The 20,858-nt window shown below is 30.7% G+C and overlaps 3 protein-coding genes and 1 long non-coding RNA gene across 9 annotated transcripts; 1 reads left to right on the forward strand and 3 right to left on the reverse strand.

Annotated features, from left to right (window-relative positions):
• Positions 1 to 956: 956 nt before the first annotated feature.
• On the reverse strand, positions 957 to 3,338 carry LOC127070669 (adenylate kinase). Its single transcript, XM_051008958.1, has 4 exons — positions 3,014 to 3,338; positions 2,656 to 2,892; positions 2,386 to 2,553; positions 957 to 2,295 (listed from the first exon to the last, which is right to left on the reverse strand). Exons 1-4 carry the CDS (start codon positions 3,116 to 3,118, stop codon positions 2,056 to 2,058), a joined length of 750 nt encoding a protein of 249 aa, XP_050864915.1. The 5' UTR covers positions 3,119 to 3,338; the 3' UTR covers positions 957 to 2,055.
• Positions 3,339 to 5,398: 2,060 nt separating this feature from the next.
• LOC127070643 (guanine nucleotide exchange factor DBS-like) lies at positions 5,399 to 20,482 on the reverse strand. Of its 6 annotated transcripts, XM_051008877.1 has the most exons (17): positions 19,717 to 19,863; positions 17,477 to 18,228; positions 12,366 to 12,461; positions 12,132 to 12,246; positions 11,940 to 12,030; positions 11,626 to 11,856; positions 11,266 to 11,525; positions 10,942 to 11,176; positions 9,692 to 9,886; positions 9,394 to 9,570; positions 9,067 to 9,252; positions 8,639 to 8,974; positions 8,224 to 8,541; positions 7,942 to 8,142; positions 7,665 to 7,873; positions 7,395 to 7,593; positions 5,399 to 7,300 (listed from the first exon to the last, which is right to left on the reverse strand). In XM_051008877.1, exons 2-17 carry the CDS (start codon positions 17,547 to 17,549, stop codon positions 7,073 to 7,075), a joined length of 3,150 nt encoding a protein of 1,049 aa, XP_050864834.1. In that variant the 5' UTR covers positions 17,550 to 18,228; positions 19,717 to 19,863; the 3' UTR covers positions 5,399 to 7,072. The 6 variants fall into 6 exon arrangements, with proteins under 6 accessions (XP_050864834.1, XP_050864832.1, XP_050864831.1 ...); XM_051008875.1 differs by lacking the exon at positions 17,477 to 18,228 and having other exon boundaries at positions 12,366 to 12,458; positions 19,717 to 20,482; XM_051008874.1 differs by lacking the exon at positions 17,477 to 18,228 and having other exon boundaries at positions 19,717 to 20,482.
• Positions 13,487 to 15,108, reverse strand: LOC127070661 (uncharacterized). Its single transcript, XM_051008934.1, has 2 exons — positions 14,963 to 15,108; positions 13,487 to 14,891 (listed from the first exon to the last, which is right to left on the reverse strand). The coding sequence occupies exon 2, from the start codon at positions 14,844 to 14,846 to the stop codon at positions 13,875 to 13,877; it is 972 nt and encodes a 323-aa protein (XP_050864891.1). The 5' UTR covers positions 14,847 to 14,891; positions 14,963 to 15,108; the 3' UTR covers positions 13,487 to 13,874.
• Positions 19,307 to 20,402, forward strand: LOC127070687 (uncharacterized). Its single transcript, XR_007784601.1, has 2 exons — positions 19,307 to 19,588; positions 19,681 to 20,402. It is a non-coding gene; the product is annotated as an uncharacterized LOC127070687 (long non-coding RNA).
• Positions 20,483 to 20,858: the final 376 nt, after the last annotated feature.

Consider the following 20,858-nt stretch of genomic DNA (forward strand, 5'->3'; position numbering starts at 1 on the left):
TAAATGCCGACATAGTTCGTACGTTTTTTAATTAATATATACTTTTAAATAAACATATATACAAATACATAAGCATTGGAAATAAAAAATAATCGCTGCGTTTATAATAATAATTTTTAAAACATGTTTTGAAAAAATTGAATGTTTTTTTACAATGACTACATTTCAACATTGTATACATATATATGTGTATATATATATATATGTTTATTTTGTTCTTCGTTATCTGTTTTCGAGTTTCGTTATCACTAAAACGTATGATGTAAATTATTCGTTTCGTTCGTACGTGAAAAATGTACATATTATGCTTGCGAAAATAATGTTAAAAATATTCTTTTAAAGATTTTCCATAGCAATCATTTACAACTTTCTATTTACGTATATACAACTAATTTCATAAATAGAAGCTTCAGCAACCATAATAATGAACTTCGATAAATTCGAAGTTCCATTGTTCAACAATTTTTAAACTTGCGAATTAGTAAATTTGGTCGATTGATTCTTGATCTTTCGTCGACTTGATATGACCTGTCGATAATGCGTAATGTGTTTTTCGATTAATGACACAGCTGTACGATTTCTGAATATTATGAATATTTGGTATTACGATTAATAAATTAAGCTTGATGTTTACGCCAATGCTTTATCGCTCTGTATCACATTAGTTTTGATGTGTCCCATTTTCTTTGTCTCTCTTTCTCTCTCTCTCTCTGTCTCTTCTTGTTAACTATTGAGTTATTAGATGTGACCTTTTCTGCCAATAGAGAAAAGACATATGACATAAAGTCATTCCACAAACATATTGAGATAGCAATCGATTCATTTCAGTCAATTAAACTAGCATTCCTTTCGAAGAGACACTCTTTTAAGCTCTAAATATATTTGATTCTAATTTTTAAATCATTTTTAAAATGCCCAACGTAAATAATTGATCTTCTAGAATTAAAAACATTACATTTCTCATAGCATTTCAAGATAAATTTTATTTTATTCAGTTTTACATTTTAATTTCATATTGCAAAATATGTAACATGTATAGGCAGTAACATTGTAATTACTTTCATTTATGTAAAATAGATTTTGATCTATGATACATTTTATCTATAGTCTTTTGTAAAGTTATGCGTTCAGTATATAGGCTTATCCACGCCCATCTCCCCCCTATCCTCCCCGATGTGTGCATTCTTAATTTATTTGTTTAATTAATATAATTAATATTAAATCAAATGTCACACTTTTGTATAAAGAAAATGCCAACAAAAGATATTACTAATATAAACATGATCACATATAGAAGTTACCAAATGTGCGTACATAAAAAGATCTTGATTAAGGAAATAACAGTATGTCTTTTGTTGATATTACATTTTCATTTATAGACAAAATTTAATCAATAAATTCTATTCTATTATTCCCACTAAAATACATATTTTGCAGATCTACAATGACAATACGAGATATGCAAAGGACTATTATACTTAACAATAAATCTATATGCGTGAAAAACAATAAGTGAAAAATTCATTTACTACAAATATTACGGTAATAAAAATAAAATTATAAATATTATAAGATATATATACTACTGATATTTCTTTGCTTAAAATATATACATATATATTCTGTTCCATTCTAATATTCTTTACTACATACTACGTTTTTAGTAACCTTCATATATTCTTAACTATATTTACTGATAAAAACATATGTGTGCTTGTGACTTCAAAATCATAAGTCTTATTCGTAACATCTTATAGTGCCTTATTTATCATCTATTTCATTTATCTATAATATATTATACTTACATTTTTTCTTTACATATTGCTATCAAGATTATTTAGTGATATTATTTAATTAATACACTACACATATACATAATATCAGAAACATTATTACTGAAACTGTTCTTGAATTAAGTAAATAAATATATTTAATAAGACCATTTATTCCAAAATGAAATATATATCATGATAATTGTAAGTATACTATTTACTTGAAAGAAAATAATATTATCTGGAATATTAACTGTTCCCATGTGATAATAAAATAAGATGTCTATGAAAAGAATCTACTGAAGAAACCTTTTTTCTGATCTTGATTAATAGATCTCAAAAATATGCGATCAATATCTTCAAAAACTTTTGCGCTTGACTGCGCTGCATTGATATAATAATGAATACCTTGTAAAGCATAATAATCGACCAAAGGTTGCGTTTGAGTGTGATAAACACCTAATCGTTTTTTTAAAGCATCTACGTTATCATCAGATCTTTTGATTAAAGGTTCACCAGTTTCCTGTTAACAAATAATTATTATTTTATGCATGGACTCGTTAAATTATATTTAAATATATACATCAATATCAATAAAAGTAATATTGCTTACATCGTCTGTCATCGGTTTTTTTGGTGGAGCAAATTCTTCGTGATATGATCTACCGCTTGCAGGATGTATCAAACGACCAGTGATTCTTTTTATCAATAAACTGTCATCAATTCCAAATTCAACGACAGCATCAAGTTTGGTTTTTCTCTTTTTTAACATTATATCTAACTATATAAATTCAACAATTATTATATATACGCACACACACATATATATTTATATATATATATTTTTAAATACGGTTTAATAATAGCTCTGAGATAAATTTACCTTCTCAGCTTGCGGAACACTTCTTGGAAAGCCGTCCAAGAGAAAACCACGCTTACATTCAGGCTTATCCAAATTAGAATCAATCATACTAACTACAAGATCATCGCTAACTAATTTCCCCTCATCAACAATCTTTTTTACCTCTCTACCAAGAGAAGAACCAGAATTTATTTCTGCTCTCAACATATCTCCTGTAGAGAGATGACAAACGCAATATCTCTCTTTAAATAAAGGAGCCTGTAACATAAAATGTTATTTAAATTTAGCTAATAATACGGCTATTGTAACCGTTGTTATAGGAGACGATATTGTAAAAAAAAAAAATAAAAACGATAAATTCTATAAAAGATTATTTTACCTGTGTTCCTTTGCCACTACCAGGTGGTCCTAATAAAATAGCATTAATACCTCTTGATGGTATTTGAAAATTTTCTTTTGGTACTGCTTCTGTTTTAGGCGCCATTCTTATATTCTACGATTAAACTTCGAATAAACTATTAATTATAAAAATAATATATTATTCAAAAATATTTCTTAAACCAGATGTTAACGAATTCGTATTCAACGGTCACAGTACGTAACAAATGTATGAAAGAACAATCAAAGGCGAACTTGCCACAAGGTCTCCCTCTTTAATTTACTATATCGTAAGTAAAGTGATTTGATCTTCGACCTATCAGCTTTAACTTTGGTAGTTGCCGCCAATTTTAGAAATGAAAACAAGTGAAACACTCGATCGTATTTTAAATTTAAAAATAATATTAAATAAGATTGACGTCGATCGTGTAAATATAATATCAATAAATGTCGTGTTAGAATAAACGATTTTAAGTTCGTTTAAATTAATTTTTAACCAAATTAAAAATATAACCTATATAAATTCGCGTGATTCATTTCGCATGCAATTTTGATTATATAAGATAGATTGTAAATTTATACAAACCTATCTGTGTTTCCATGACCTTTCGTTACGAACATGATCGTTACGTCTAAGAACATGATCAAAATATATATTCTGAAAAAATATGTACTCATTACGTATTCGTTTAGAAAAGATTGTAAATAAATGTAAAAGATTCAAATAGATTTCAACATGTACATTCATCTTACACAATAATATCATTTATTACTTTTAATTATGTGAGCCCACATAAAAATAAACAATTGCTAAAAAAAGAAAAAATAAAAACACTTAACGCAACAAATGACTAAGATATATTATACCTGCTCTCACTTATATTTGTTTAAAAATATACATAGGAAGTATGAAAATAAATGCAATATAATTTGCATTTTATATTAAATTCTGTAATATGTTTTTTATCTTTGAATGAATATTTTTGTGAAGCAACATACAATTTATATTGAACGTACAGCTAAAATTAATGATTATAAAAATATCGATCTAAAACAAAATAACAATTTTTTCAGCGTCGTTATAAATTTAATTTTGTTTATGCCTTTGAGAACCAAAATTCTATTGCTTCAAAAAGAAACTTAATTTAAAATATAACCATGATATAAATAATATTTCATAATACTCCAGAAAAATATATAGCCGTTTATTACCAGACTATAGGATAAATCCAGAATTTTGTTCCCCAAAGTAAGATCCCATATAATTAGTTTTCTTATAACTGTTCTTAAGTATATGAATTGAGAAATCTGTATATGTCAATATATAATAGCATTTGCAGCAAATAGAAGCAATTTCAGCATCCAAATTATGTGTAAAAATATAATTTATTCCTCTTTTTCTCAAAGGAACAACGAAAGGAACCCTTTAGTAAAAAGCAGTTGATCTTACTATAGTAACAAGAGCTCATTGATCTTAAACATTCATAATGTTTTAGATCTTAACTCTTATTATAGTATCAAGATTACCCACAGCAAGAATTTGTATGCAAGAATCTGCTTATATTTGCCAGTGTATTTAGGGAAGTATGGCGATATTGTTATATTATTATTGTGAATTGTTATCATGTTCACAAAATGTTTAAAAGTTGAATAATATCATTTAACAATGGACAATATTATTGTCTATATATGTATAGTTGCTACAAAATCTTTTTTAATGATTAAATCACTTTTTCTACTTATGGATATTTCACCTTGTTTTCTAACTAAAGTATAAATAAAAGATCATATTTTGCAAAGATTATATGAACATACTTAGTTGCTAGAATTAAAATTATTTTTTGAACAGCACAAACATATAAAACCTCTTTTCGTGTAAAGCTGTATTATGCAGGTAAACTTGTTGTTACCTATTATAAATAAAATCTGCTAAATCGTCGGGCTTACATTACTCGGTATTTAAAATTTCTCTCGTATGTAAACATAGACTTGGATAATATCATGTTTTATTCAAATATAATCACTTATTTTAGTACTTTTAAAGAAAATCTAATAAAAACATGAATAATATATAATTAAATAGATTTAGTTTATCTGACCAAAATTTTAGAATTAGTATGAGGACGGCGTGAAAATGGATAAAAATATATAAACTACAAATTTCTATTGCGTTTGAACTCTTTGACATAGTAAACAACAAATATAATAGATAATAATCGTAAAACTATATAAATTACATAAATTTTATATTTTCTATATTTTGCTTTTCTACTTGTGGTAGATTGCAAAAATAAATAATTCATATTTAATAAATATATGTGTCTAATAATTACATTGGAACCCTGTATTTAGTGTGAAAAATGTAATTTAAATAAAACTTATCAAGTAATAATTTTTTTATAGATAATACCGTTGATTTAATGCACATAGTTCCTGCATAGTACTTAGTAAAAGAAAGCAGATAGACGCTTTTTAAGTTAAGTTGTGTTATCTATGTCCATACAAACTCTGAGTACAAATTATATGTACACATATGTTATCATTATGAATTTGTTTGTGGATTACGCATTTTGCTAAAACTGAGACTGTCTGTTTGATTCCTAAAATATTATGTATCTTTAATATTAGAGATATTATCGTACTCAATTTTTTTGTGTTTTTTGTATTTTGTGTTTTTTTTTCTTTTAATATTGCATGATACTTGGTGTTAACATTTTATCATCTAAAAGAATTGTGTACATCTCACAATCATTTCACTTTGCGTATTAATTTAACATTTTTATTAGCCAAATTTTTATTCATGATTGTTGAAAATGTTCAGTTATTTGGTCGCAATGACTCATTAACAATATTATGTGATATTCTAAAAATGGCAATATATTTTAACTAAATACTTCTGCATGTGTGTAAAATAATTAATCACAGAAGCATGAAAACTAACATTATATATATGTATCACACATTTCACCTCTCAAGGCAAAGTGACCATTTTCCGATAGTATGCAAATATTCTATCATATATATCGTATAATAATACTTAAAAAATATCTAATCTAAATTGTACTATATTGCTTATATGGAAAGAAACTAGATAATAATTCTATTCTAAAGGTACAAATTCGTAACCTTGATGAATATCGTGAAAAAGCGTACAAGGAAAATATATTGCATTTATGCAGTTACATGCACTTTTTTTTTATATCAAAGAAAATGACATTCGCACATTCATATGAATGATATATTAAACAATAATACTCTATATAATGGTAGTAACTTTGGAATATTTGCATATAACCGATATAACTAATTGTACAGGTCACATGTTAAGACTACTATCTGCAAACTTTATGTGGTTTGCGTTTGTTAAAATATTATCGAATAACACTGCAAGGATGGTATTCATATAAATCAGTAGCTTCACCTCCTTATTCCTTTGCTTTATAATATGTAATACAGACTTAAAATCTGCATATTCCTTATTATACAAACGCGCTTGTTTAATTCTAAATATAGATGTGTGCGTGCACATATTTTTGGGAATTCATCACCGAGCAATTTTTTGTACAATACAATGTCTTTCTCTAACTTCACATAGATATATCCAATAGTAGGTACATTTCTGTATTAATGTAAGCGCTATTTATTCAAGAAACATTGCAAATGGTTTAATGCAATGCAATTATCAAATTCATATCTCTCATACATTCTTACATTATCCAGTATATAATAAATTATCTCCTCGTCTCTCAATAATTAAAATCCAACAAATCTTCCTCGTCTTAATATTTCATTCCATGTCGGATATTGGACATGTTTAAAAAATGAAGTAAATGTTATCCAAATGCATGTCACAATATCTTACCAGAAAAGTGTAAGTCCATATACAAACCGTTAGCTGAAATCTATAGAAGAGAATTTCATTGTGTCTTCTTTGTATATTCCTCTTGAAAAAAGTTTCAAAATACCGTCTTTAACAGTAAATATCAACAACTGATATTTCTCAACAGTGTAATGGATTAATGGTAACACATTAGTCAACCTAATGTGTTAATCGCCTATTTCATATAGTCTCTTGACTATTCACTGATTGAGAACTGCGTGATGTTTTCCGATTCATTGGTTCCAGATAAGCGGCGGGTGCCCATCCTTCAACACCTGTCCCTATGAGTTTAACAAACCACCAACCTGCGCAACCAACTTTCAGAAGTTCTAAATTGTCACCTTCATGCATAGTGACTTCAGATTGCCCAACAGCGCAATAATCTGCTAATGCTACATATCTTCCACCCTAATGGCAAAGAAATAATTTCTATCATATATACCGCGTATCTTGCTTTTAGAGCTAACCTTATATTTGATAAAATTTAGCGTAATAAACTTACAGGTGCTGGACCAGGACTGTCACCAAAGGCATCTTCATCGTCAGTATTACTATTTTCTGAACTCCAAGCCACGTCGTCTTCCGTTGACTGAGACACATCTGTTATATGTGATATAACGCTATTGCCATCCACTGAAAGTGTACGTAAAGATCCAGAAACACTATTTTGAGCTTCCCAGGAGATCGTTTGACGTAAAGGTCTGAAAATAAGAAGAAAATAAAGAATGAAATGAGCTCGGCAAAAATTCAAGCAATTTTGTATAATTAATACTTGTGATTAGATTTTCCAAGCGCCGAGTTTTGTTTCCCTTTAAGTTCAGCTAATTGAGACATCAAAACACCTTTGATTTGTTTTACCCAAGATTGTTTGACGTCTATACTAGGTGCTTGTATCGTATGAACTTCGGCTCTACCTTGAAGCCAAATTTCAAATCGTCTTGCATCACCTTTTACAGACTCTGTTAAACCAATCTGAGACATCTATATAAAAAATTCATCGTTACATCATCCATCTCAAAATTCAACAAATAAAAATTATATCGTCATACCTTCAAGTATCTTTTGAAATGATACGTAGCTTTATTGTGTGCTTGAGGCTTGCTATGCTTACAAAATATAAGCGCTTTTTCATATAGGAAAATATGTCGTTGTGAAGGTTTTAATCTTAAAAGATTAAGTTCACGTTTACTGCTGCTCCAAACACTAAATGAACCTTGCAATAAAAGTTCACCCTGTGCACTTAAATCGCCCTGAAAATAAAACAAAATAAACAATAAATAAATAAGAGATAAAAATCAAATAAAAATAATTAAAATTCAATATATACTTACACCAAAACCAGTGATAGCGGTTTGATGCATGCTATCGTTAACACATTTTAATACAACCAGCATACAATCTATAGCTTCCTGCAATTCTGTGCAACACGATGGTTCATCGCTATACTTTAACAAATCTTTCAATAATAGTTGATACTTTGTAATTCTTTGAACAGGTTTTAAAAGATAAGCTGCAAGTGGGAGTTTGTGACCAAGTCTTTGCTGACACGTCGCTAAAAATTGTGGTTCATTCTGTATCTGCTCGCGTAATCTTTCTGACCTTGGAATATTTTGACAGTAATAACTATACAGCCTGAAGAATATCTCTCTCTAAAAAGTTATTTATACATTCTTACAATTTAATTTAACATTTTTCTATTCTTTATCGATTTTACAGTAATGATTATCGTCGATCATCGACTCATACCCTTTGAACAAAACAAAGAGCAACAAGCTCAGTATTTGAAATACAGTTTTCCAAATCCCTTAGAAATGTCTCTCCATGAAAAATGTAAATTTCCTCTAAGTTTCCAAATAGTACATCAGCTTTGCCAACTAGTGCTGCTGGTATTAGATGAGCCATTGCTTCATTCGTTAGCTCTATTTTGTAACCTTTAATAATCGAGCCTAATTCGGCAACATAAATCCGCTCTGTATCAACAAGTTCTGCTAAAACATGACCGCGTTTTAAACGCAAAGCTTCTATATCTCGTGGTTCACTTTCTGGCGATGAAGACTCTCCTTCTATAGGACTCATTTCCATCTTAAAAACAGATTTTTATTATATATTTTTTATATTAAATGTAAAGATGTTTATTAATCCAGATGCTTAGAAATCTTTAAAAATTTATTTACTTTTGGCATCGTATTGGCTTTCTTCAAGATTCTACCAGGTTTTACTATTTGAGGCAGTGGTTGTAATGGCTTTACTGGTTCTGGTGTTACGGTTTGAACTGGTCTTGTTGGTTTAATTAATTGTTGCTTGAGTGCCATAATTCTTTTATCGCACATCAAAGATACATCTTCTATTCTTTGTAAAACCTTACACAATGAACATTTACTTGAATAAAAATATTTCATTTTGCCTAGACGTAGATAAAATGAATCGCGATAAAAAAAAAAAGGAAAAAAGAAAAGAAAAAGAGAAAGAGAAAGAAAAATGCACAAGAAACAAATTCAAACCTGAGTAATGAGTGCTTTAGTTTCTGGCATGACAGAATCTTGGAAAATACATCTAGGATGATGAAATTCTTCTGCAGCTTCTATCAATTGTTGCAATTCTTGAAGAGCTTGGTCTGGAGGTGTTGTGCTATTTTGTGATGCAAGCAATTCTATTCCACGTGTACACCAAGTATTAGCCTAAATAAAAATAAAGTACATAAGTATATAAAGTATACATTTATATAAATAAAATACAAGATATGATCAATATCTGAAATAATTCAAAATTTTTAATAAATAATATATGTGAGGATATTACCTTATCTATACGCTCCATGAGTTCTCTGCATTTTGTTAACATATGCAATCGCCTTTCTAATCGTTGACTAAGGATAGTACAAATCCTCTGAAGCTCTACGCATTTAGGTTCTACAACATCTGCAGGACACTGATGTCTTCCAGATAACAGCTGTTGACCTGCAGATATCACTTCCTCAGCACGATCTATGTCTCCCTATAAGTATATATAATTATACTTATATGCAACTTAAATTATTAAGACAATAGAACTACAAGCAATCATTGAAGTTCTCTTTTAAAAATCTAATAAAATTTTTATAAATAAATGGACTATTATATACGTGCAGTGCAAAGTGAAAAATAATAATAATCATTCTCAAAAAATATCATGCCAATATACGGCATGAATCAAATCCCTATTTTTGTTTTTGTTTTTTTTGTTTGTATGTTCTTTTTTTCCACAACATAAGAACACAAATAAACTATATAACAATATATGTATATTAAAGGATAGAGATTTAATTCATTAAAGCCAGTAAATACTTGCTAAAATAAAAAAGATTTGATTTAGATTTAAATATATATATGAATAGACATAAAATTTAGAAATGTAGATACTAAATTATAGATAGGAACATTTTAAAATGTAAATTCTATCACAGAATACATGTATTTTGTTAAGTGGATTGCTTACCAAGACCCAAATCCACATGGTATGCAACAAATAGGACTATCGACAAAATGAGGAAAGCGGTGCAGAGTAACATTTTGTGCATAATGTGCATTATATATGTTACTGCTTGTGAAAATATCCAAACCAGAATACTTTATATTTCTACATTAAAGAAGAATAAATACTTATTATATAAACTCCATTTTTATGGAGTAAAAGAGATTATACTGGTTTGGATCGCTCAATGCTTTATGTGCAACATATATGATTTTAAATGTACGACTATTGACACAATATGATTGTTCTCTTTTTTTTTTGTTTTTCCTCTTTTAATTTAATGTTATATGAATCCATATTCAATTTTTCTGTGTTTCAAGTTTTAAATATTTCTTCCATACATATGTACATATATGTATATATGTATATAATATATACACGAAACATAAAAATGACAAATTTTCAATTGGTATGTTTACCATAAATCTTATTCAAGTTGAAAGCCTCCTCAGTGTAGCTGTTTTATTCAATATTTGACTTATATATTTTTCCAATAAAGCAGTTAATAACGCACAACAAACTATAATTAACATACTCACCCTGCATATTCTTTGAAATGCTGATGTATCACAGAGCAATTGTTCAACTCTTGCTTGAGTCTCTCCAACTTCTGTCATTTCTTCGACAGTTTTTAAATGTTGATCTAATGTGGTTTGCAGCTCTCTGAAGTCTTGTTCGAACTGTCTCAAGGCTAGACAGTGTCTCAAACGTGAACTGTGATGTGACCAAAATATGTCAAATGTACGTTCAGTTTCTTCCAGTTGCACAAGTAATCTATATAGAAAGCGAAAAAGGAAGCACTTGTGTAAATAAATTTTACATTCATAAGAAAAATTGGATTTTGTTCGATTTATTATTTTTACCTTTCTACTGCTGCAACATTTCCTAATCTATCCGGTGTACCTTTGCCAGTTAATTGTCGTACACTATCTAAAAGAGCCTCCCCGTGTCTAGCAGCACTAAGAATTTCTTCTTTTAATTCATTATATTCCGCTTGCTGTTGAGATAATAAAGTTGTTGTAGCAATCGTATTATTGGGAAATTCTATTTCTGATAAACGCCGAGTAAAAGAATCCAATGCAAGTGATACATCTTGCGTCATTGATGAGAATTTTTCTAAACTCTATAAATTAGAAATAGAAACAATTATTAAAAACATATTATAATTATAATTATTTACAAACAACTAAAAGTGCAAAAAGTATTCTGGAAGATATATTTACAATTCTATTTTGTATCCAAGTGTGATGACAGTATGATAAATTCCCACCTAGTTGTTCGGTAAGTTGATCTTTATCTACAAACTCATAGAGTTCGGCAACATTTGCTAAAAATATAACTCGAAATTTAAAGTCTTCTCTGAACAATTTATTTGACACTTCTGATATAGCTTTTTGTAAAAAACCAGCTGGTCGCAAAACATATGCTACATGTACCAATCCAGGAAAAAATCCCTAATATACAAACAAAAGAAAACAATTAATTGTCTTATCAACAAAGATACTAAATATAGCAACATTAAAAAATTAATACCTACAGAAATTTTCAACAGGACTGTTTTGACTGAATTCCATTTATCATTTCTTCTATCGATAATTAAATGGAATCCAAGATCGGCTTCTTGTAAACTGAAATATATTAATTTCATTATATACTCAAAAATAATACTCTCTCATTTTCTTTATTGCTTGTTATATATTTTCAATAATTGTAAAAAATTGATTCTTACGTTGGCACTGAAGTGAGATATAGCATGAGACGCTGATAATCCAAATCAGTCAAATTATGGAAGCTACAATTATCAGGAAAGGTAATTATCGGACATCCTTCTCTCGTTTTGCCACCTATATATGCACAGAAGGAAATAAAAAATTTGATAAAATACAGAAAATAAATAAATCAAATATTACAGTTAATTATTGTTCAATTATTTATGTTAAATGAAAAGTTGATCTTTATTTACCAGCAATTATAGCATATTGTGGTTGAAGAAGGTCTGCGACATCTCGAACTGCAAGATCCCCATTCTCTATTTCGCCAGTCATACTCTCAACATCTTCTAAAAAAATAATGAAAATAATTATATATATATATATCTTTGTAATTTCTAACGATAACATTTTAACATATTACATATAGACATTTTATTTAAAATCCTAATCATTTAATTTTGGCATTGCATACATTTTATATTAACTTATATTAAAACAGTTAATTTAATCATTTTATGTTTTATCCTTTAAAAAAGAAACTTACAATAATCATTGTAACATAAAAATAATATAAACTTAATTAACATTTACATATAATTGCACTAATATTTTTTTATAATTTTTACTGACAATAGTGCAGTATGCACTTCACTATAAATCTGTACATCAGAACTGTGAGAGTAGTGCCTGATCCTAGATTGCACTTATATGACCTTGCAGAACCCAACCAGTTGAAACAGTTCCCTGCTGTACCCACAATATTGCTAATATAACTGTAAATTAAGAGGCTCTCAAACATGATGAATTTTAGAAATTTGATGTCTGTTAATAAGATAAGATATATTTCGCAAATAATTATTATATAATGTTTAATAATCTATCCTTTATTATAATATACGGATAATGTATGTCATTAAGATAAATTTTAATAGTAATCAAGATATGTTCAAAAATTATCAATTATAAAATGCTATTTTTTTCTAAATTGTTTTCTTTGTGCTAAGTAGATTATTAATAAAATTTAATAAAAAAGATAATATTTTCTGTTATTTTAATGTTCTTCAAATTCTGAATACATTGAGAAACACTGAGCATTTGGATGGAAATATATTTCTGGAATCTGAAATATGAGAATTTCTTTATTTATCATATATAAATTATGCAGGTAGAAATCCTCTAATGTATTAAAAATATTTACCGTAATTTCACTTTTATTTCTTAAATAATATATTTCAAAATAGAAAAAGAAAAAACATTTTTAGATTATCTATTAAATATTTATTATTAAACATATGATATATATGAAATTTTCATTTATTAAATATGCTATTAAATAATATTTGGATATTTGTTTCTTATAAATATCAAAATGATTAAATATATATATATATTTCTGTTTTGTTTTTTTTTTATACATCAATATATCTAGTAACTATACAAAACTTTGCATTTTTCACAAAAAACACTCCTAATTATTAATAATCAAAAACAAAATAGTCTAGTCATGTACTTTTATATTATACTTAATTATAATTTATAAAATGAAAACTCACCGTTTTACATAATTGTTACTCAATGATTTCCGTTAATATCGTGCACACTTCTTTTTTACAAATTAAAAATATTTTACATGCAATAGATTTATCAAGATATCTACATATTCTAATGTGTAAGGATAAAATTATTTTTTGTACAGGTATATTTTTCTTATATGTACCTTTAAAACAAAAAGGCATAAATCTCCAATAATTTTAATACTTTTAAACAGCATTTACTTTAGTTACTGCAATAGGTAATGTTGTCCTGTCTACTAATAAACCATCAGTAGTTATTTGATAACTAATGTCATCTTGTGTTTTATTAACAGATGTTAAAAAGTAAGTACCATTTTGTCCTACTGCTTCACTTGCAATTACTACAGGTAATATTGTACCATCTTCCGTCACTATTTCTGCTGATTCAGAATGTTTCTCAGGTACATCTTTCTTTTCCGTTTCAACTTTAATACTATTATGAGTCTGCGTAGGCTGTGACCTAACCACAAATTCTAATTTTGCAAATTTAACTTGTGGAAACTGAACTTTCATGAATCTTCTAAATGTAGAATACCCCATGATTTTAATATCAGGCGAAACTTGTGTACAATACTGTGTATATAAGTCGTGAACAGTTTTACGAGTAATATCTGGCGAAAGATGTAACGGAGCGTTCTTAACAAGTTTAGTCTTTTGTTTTGCCTCCTGACATTCTATAAAATTTTTTAAGAATTCCGTAGCTATCTTATAAATATCCAGAGAAAATGTATTGTGTGGAACTTTTCCATGATTACCATGTACTCTTGGAGTAACACCATGAGTTATTAAGTGCTTTCTAATCCTTTTTATTTGATAATGTGTACAATTTTCTAAATATAAAAAAGCATCTAAGCACACTCTTCTTCCTTGATATACATAATGAGCTCTTAATCTACGTCTTTCCGTATGTCTTGCAGTTTCATAAGGATTCGTTAAACATGCCATTGTTACACCCATCAAGTACATATCATGTTCAGCTTTCGTTAATTCTGCAATGTTTAATCTATGTCTATACACTGTTTCAGGATTTAGTCCTTTAAAACATTGATCGTCTTGACATTCACAACCACGCTTAAACCGTTCCAACACTTGGGTAGGACTGTCCTCTAATTTTGTAGGATCATAATTCGAGTCGGCTTTTGTTTTCATTTTTGTCATATGTTTCTTTGTCTTGGCAGTACTTGAAGGTCCTATTTGCTTTACCTATAGATAAAAAATATATTGTAATAAATACAGTTTCAATCAATAATATATTTTGTATAAAATATAATTACCAGTTAAGATTATTTTTATATTTATTGTTACCACTCAAATCGTAGTTAATCAGTTCGAAGTTAACTCATTATACTAAATAAAAATAATTCTACGATTTACCTTATCCTTTTCTTCAACTTCTTTTACACGTTTATCACTATTTACACATTTCACTACCTGACTTTGGCACGTCAAAACAGATTCTCCTGCATCCATATCCGTTATCTCAATTCTTCTTTTTAATACAGCGAATATTTTCTGCTACAACTATAGCATCAAAACAATAATAGAATAGTATTATGATTTCATAAAAAAAAATGTTTAATCCAATGCGAATAAAGTGTAGACAAGTAACACGCATATTTTTATCGTTAAAATAAAAAAGAATATTATATGCATCAATTCATAGACGAATAATTTCACTTAAAACTTGTCAAAATTTTCTAAACAAAACGTGTTTTGAAATCAATGTGCAAGAAGGTCGAATATCGCTTGTCACACTTTTGTCTTAATAATTTTCACCTTTATAAAAACATGATAATTCGTGCTCTTACTTACCTTCAATCGTTTCTCTTTGTGGATATCCCATTAATATGAATTCCATTAATATCGATAACACACAATATCAAGAGATTCCCCTCTATAAAACACCATTTAAATGAAATTTTCGCTTAATGTTCTCGACGTTACGAGGCAGTACGTTCGACGATATGGCGAATGTTCGCTCGTACGCCACAAAGAGGGGGAAGAATCTTCAGGATCGTAGTCGCCATTATCGAAACCCGGATATAAGATAATATTCATCGAATTAAAACCAAGAAACGTATTTCAAAATAATCAGTCGTTGGTTTTTAACGAACAAAGAGATGAATGAAGGAAGGAAGGAAAAAAAAGAAAAAAAATATATATATACATATATACATATTAAAAATAATAACAACATATACAGTTTTAAGGTTAAATTTGTTTAGTTAAACCGTGCGTGTTCTTTTTCTCTAAGATCTAAACATAAAATAATTATAAATAGTCTGAGCGAGAAATTCTATATTAAAAAATAAAGTCATTGTAGCGCGTATAAAGAACGGGGGTAGTGGAGTGTTGAGAAAAGGAGGGGAGGGGATCGATGCTAAGCACGTTGTTCTTTCTTTCTTCCTTTCTTTCTTCTTTCATACTCCTTTTATCTTTATACCCTTTATTTTGCATAAGAAAAGCCTCTTCTTACATATAAAGATACGAAATTAAGATGCAATTCCTTTTACGTTAGAACAATGTGCCATAATTATCCGGCTAATTGCTTTCAATAGTCCTACGTCTACGTTATATAAGAGAGAAGAAGAATCATAGCAATTATTTTCTAATTGCCCATGACATATATCTTTTCGTTGTAGATCGTGCGATCGTTGAAATAAATAAATTATTTATTTACTTTTTTCTTTCGTTTTCTTTTCCCTCTTTCTCTCTTTCTTTTTTTTTTCTTTCCTCACACAGGCGTTATATCAAACGCGTAATTAAGAAAATTAATTGGAGCAACAAAATGGCGATTACGATTACGATTATTATTATTATTTTTTTTTTCTTTTTATTTTCATTTTTATTTTCGTTCTTATATGCACATACTCGTAATACTAATTTAGTTTATTTGCCAAAGTGCGAACATAGGTTAGATACAGCCCTGATATATATCGACTGAAAGGAGTATAATGATGCAAGAGAGGAGGGAGGGGAGGGGGCAGGAGAGGGGAGAAGTAGGGGAGACAGGGGTCTTGAGACCGCATGCACACTTCGCGGGAGTAAACATGTTCTCTCGTACGACGTATACGTAAAACGACGGTCTACAAATAACGCAGACGACGTACATTGACTTTAAAAAGAAAAGAAATTATCTGAGCGTATATATATACATATATATAAATATATATATGTAAATATATAAATTTATGAACAAACGAATTGAACGAGTAACGAAACAATCGTTTCGTTTACAAAAAAAAAAGGTACGCTGGCAAGAAACAGAACACAATTTTTAAATCTCGCGCCATTTCTTAACGAATATCCTCGTATTCAAGAGAGTCATCGGAAATAATAATTGAGGAAATAATTCGAGCGGTCGTTCGTAACGTTTTTCCCACGAATTAATATTTCCTTATCGTACCATGTTTCCTACTTATCACGGTGTTGTCTCACATGTATCTATGTAGGTACATGTGCGTGTAAAGATAATGTTAATAATTGAAAATAATTAATAACGAAGGAAGGAACGAACGATAGGAAAAGGATCGAGGAAAGAGAGAGAACAGCGGACGAAGAGATTTAGAATTTAAACGTAATAACGATGTTAAATATATTATTATAATATATGCATATATCATACGTGTGAAAAGAAAACAACCAAAGAAGAAGAAGAAGAAGAAAAAGAAGAAGAAGAAGAGGAAGAAAAGAAAATAAACAGACAGAGACAAAAGTAAAAAGAAAAAAAGAAAATCACAAAAATACTGCGAATAAATCGCGATAGAAAACCGGCTAACGATTCAAACCTGCGCATCTCGTCGAGCAATGCTGATGGCAGGGACAGTTGCAGCTGTGCACGGATTTTCGACGGAGGATCATCTTGCCTCCACGACGAACAACACGCACGTCTCTTTCTCTCTCTCTCTCTCTCCCTCTTTTTCTCTGTGTTTTTTGTCTCTGTTACGACTACTGTCTTCTTCTTCTTCTTCTGCTGCTGGTGCTACTGCTGCTGCTACTGCTGCTATCGCTGGTACCGCTGCTACTGCTACTGTTGCTACTGTCGCCGCTGATGTCGGCGAAAACCGATTTTCGACGACGATGAATTCCGGTCGAATGCCGCGCCGACTTACGACGACAAAAGGAGGCTCTACAGGAGGTCTATACGAGGATACCGTTTTCTCTCATTTGATCGATAGAGAGAAGGCAACCGTGCGAGTAAAGGAACGTATGAACGTATGAACGAACGAACGAACGAACGAATGAGCGAACGAATGAACGAACGAGAACGGTTAAAACACAAGAGGGGTGGTGTCTCCTCTCGTACGCCCTTCTCGAACGATGCACCCGGTGTCGACGACTCTTTAGTTACGGCCTTGCAAACCTTCTTCTTCTTGTTCCTCTTCTTCTCGTCCTCCCACAACCTTTCGCGCGCTTGCACTCACTCGAAAATCGATCGCCGATTGGCCAATCGCGCCATTCTCTTGTAACTTACAACGATCTATGTAACTTGTCTTTTATTTTTTTTCTTCTTCTCTTTCTTTTCCTTCTCCGCTATTTTCTAATGGAGGAAAGATCGTAAAAAAAGAACGCGACGAAAAGCTCGTATCTCTTTCTCTCTCTCTCTTTTTCTCTCTCTCTCTCGCTCTGTCTGTCTTTTTATGCACTCGGAAGATGATTACGTCGTTCTTTCTCCTTCTATCTTTCTTTCTTTGCGCATCGCTCATGCAGCGGAGATGCACGGCGCCGCCATGACACCGCATCGCGAACCGCGACCAATCAGGTGGAAGCTATGCCGCACGGGCGAAAGGTGGGTTGTACCACGTGACTCGTGCGGCGTGTATACCCGTGTTCAAATTTTCTATCGTTTCATTCAAATTTGTCTTTACTTTTGATCTATCGGAACTATCGTTCTTCTTTGTCACTATTTTTAATTAAATAAAACTATATAATTGCTCGTACCTTTGATCCATTGTTTCTACAAGCTTTCTAAGGTTACGTTCTCGATGGGTAATATTTGTTATTAACGTTGTTTGTAATCACTTACCTTTTAACCTCTAATCGGTTTTTGATCTTTCACTCGGCGAAAATTATTTATGTATGTACTTATGAAAAAGAAGGTCGAAACATAAACGGGCATACGTACATATATACTTATCGGAATGTCACGAATTTATCTTCTAGAAAATTCATTATCGTTTCGTTCCTTTTACAGTTGCGATTACGCAAAGGCATAAATTTTTAAACGTGCTGACGTCGGAAATGATATTTATTTATTTTTTTTTTTTTTCTTTTTTCGTTAGAACTCATTAATCTTTTATCGTACGGATACCTTGGTAAAATGTTAAAATACGTTTCAATTTTTACGACTGTAAAGAAAAAAACAAAAAAAAAAGAATAAAACGCTTTCGTAAAACGTCACAACTTTTTGCGTTTCAATTCGATAGTCACGTTGAAGTTAATGTATCTCGATAATGAATGATATTCCTGATTGAATGATATGCGAATTGTATGTGTGTGTGTGTGTGTGTGTGTGTGTGTGTGTGTGTGTGTGTGTGTGTGTGTGTGTCTATATATCTACGCGTATATAATAAATAATTCGAAAATGTTAAATTGAATTTAATATATCCAAAACCATTTGGACCATTATTTCCGACGATCATGTACTCGTTAACAAACAAAAACAGGAATTAATATGATCGAAGGTGTTCAGGATCGAAGAAGAGTGTCGTCGACGCCCTGACAACAAGAGAAAGAGAGACAGAGACAGAGACAGAGAGAGAGAGAGAGAGAGAGAGAGAGAGAGAGAGAGAGAGAGAGAGAGAGAGAGAGAGAGAGAGAAAGAGGGAGAACCAGAGAGAAGGATACGATATACGTAATGTAGGAGTACAGAAGGGTTGACAATAAGTTAAAGACGAAGGGTAAGTAAAGATCGGTTTAAACGGATGAGAGGATGAGTTCTAAGAAAAGGGTTCGGTAAAATTCTTATAAAATTGTACTTTTTCGTCCGAAGGCAAGAAAGGGAACGTTCGTATCGTTCGCGACTCACCAGCCTCTAGAAGTTCGAGGTCCAGATTACCGCTCCTGCTACGGCTGATGCTACTACTTCCGCAGGCATTGCTATAAGCGGACCTGTGGGACTCCTCCATGGCGCGAGACGCACTACGCTTGAACTGTTCCAGGAAACTGTCTATTTGATTTTCAATGCTGCTCGGTGAGCTGGCCATCTCTTTCGAATATCGAACGTAGGCCGTGTCGTCGTTGACGGACGACGGGGAGGTTAGAAGATAGATAGATAGATAGATAGATAGATAGACAAATAGATTGACGGGGGATATATAGATAGAAAAGCAAGAAAAGGAAGAATAGAAGAAAATTGAAAAAAAGAAAACAAATAACACTACCAAAGAAAAAGAGAAGAATTAGTAAGGAAGATCGTAAATGCGTTGTTTCGATGACAACAAGAAGGACGAGAAGATGAAAAATAGAAAAGGACAAGGACGAGGATGACGAGGATGACGAAAAACGAGGATGACGAGGACGATGTGTAAGTGTTCAACGACGTTTTTTTCCGATCGATTCGTCGTGCTTATAAACGGGCACGCACTCTGATGCCCGTGATGCGTGCCTACATTTTCCAATTAGCCTTTTCTTTTTTATCAAAACGAGACGTAAGAATTTCTCGACGATCTTTAATGTCACGCGCCGCGCTACCACCGTACGACGAATCCTCGGTCTTATCCTCTTCGGCCCCTGCAACACTTCCTCCCGCTCTACGTCGCATGTTCGCTCGCTATCGAGGAACGACCGGAACTGAAACGCGTCGCATCGTATGTCGCAATGCTTCAGCGGCAGGTGTCGCCACTGTGTTACCTCCCTTTTATCACCTTCTTCCCACCACCTTCGATTTGTACCTAACTTGCGCATCAACGTGTAAAATTCTTCTTTCTTTTTTTTTTTCTTTCTCTTTTCTTTTCAAAAACCAATCCTTTATTCCTTCGAATAAATCTGAATCGACGGGTTCTTAATACATCGTTTGTTTCTCTTTTACACGTTTTTCGTATTTCTTTTCTCCAAAGCTTTAACCTTGTCGTTACTAGATCGATCTTTTTTCTTTTCTTTCTTCTTTTTTTTTTTTATACGAAGCTCCGTATACGCTTTCATAACTCGAGACTTCTCTTGTGGGGATTC

Source organism: Vespula vulgaris, chromosome 19 (assembly GCF_905475345.1).
Source record: "Vespula vulgaris chromosome 19, iyVesVulg1.1, whole genome shotgun sequence".
Classification (NCBI taxonomy): Eukaryota; Metazoa; Arthropoda; class Insecta; order Hymenoptera; family Vespidae; genus Vespula; species Vespula vulgaris.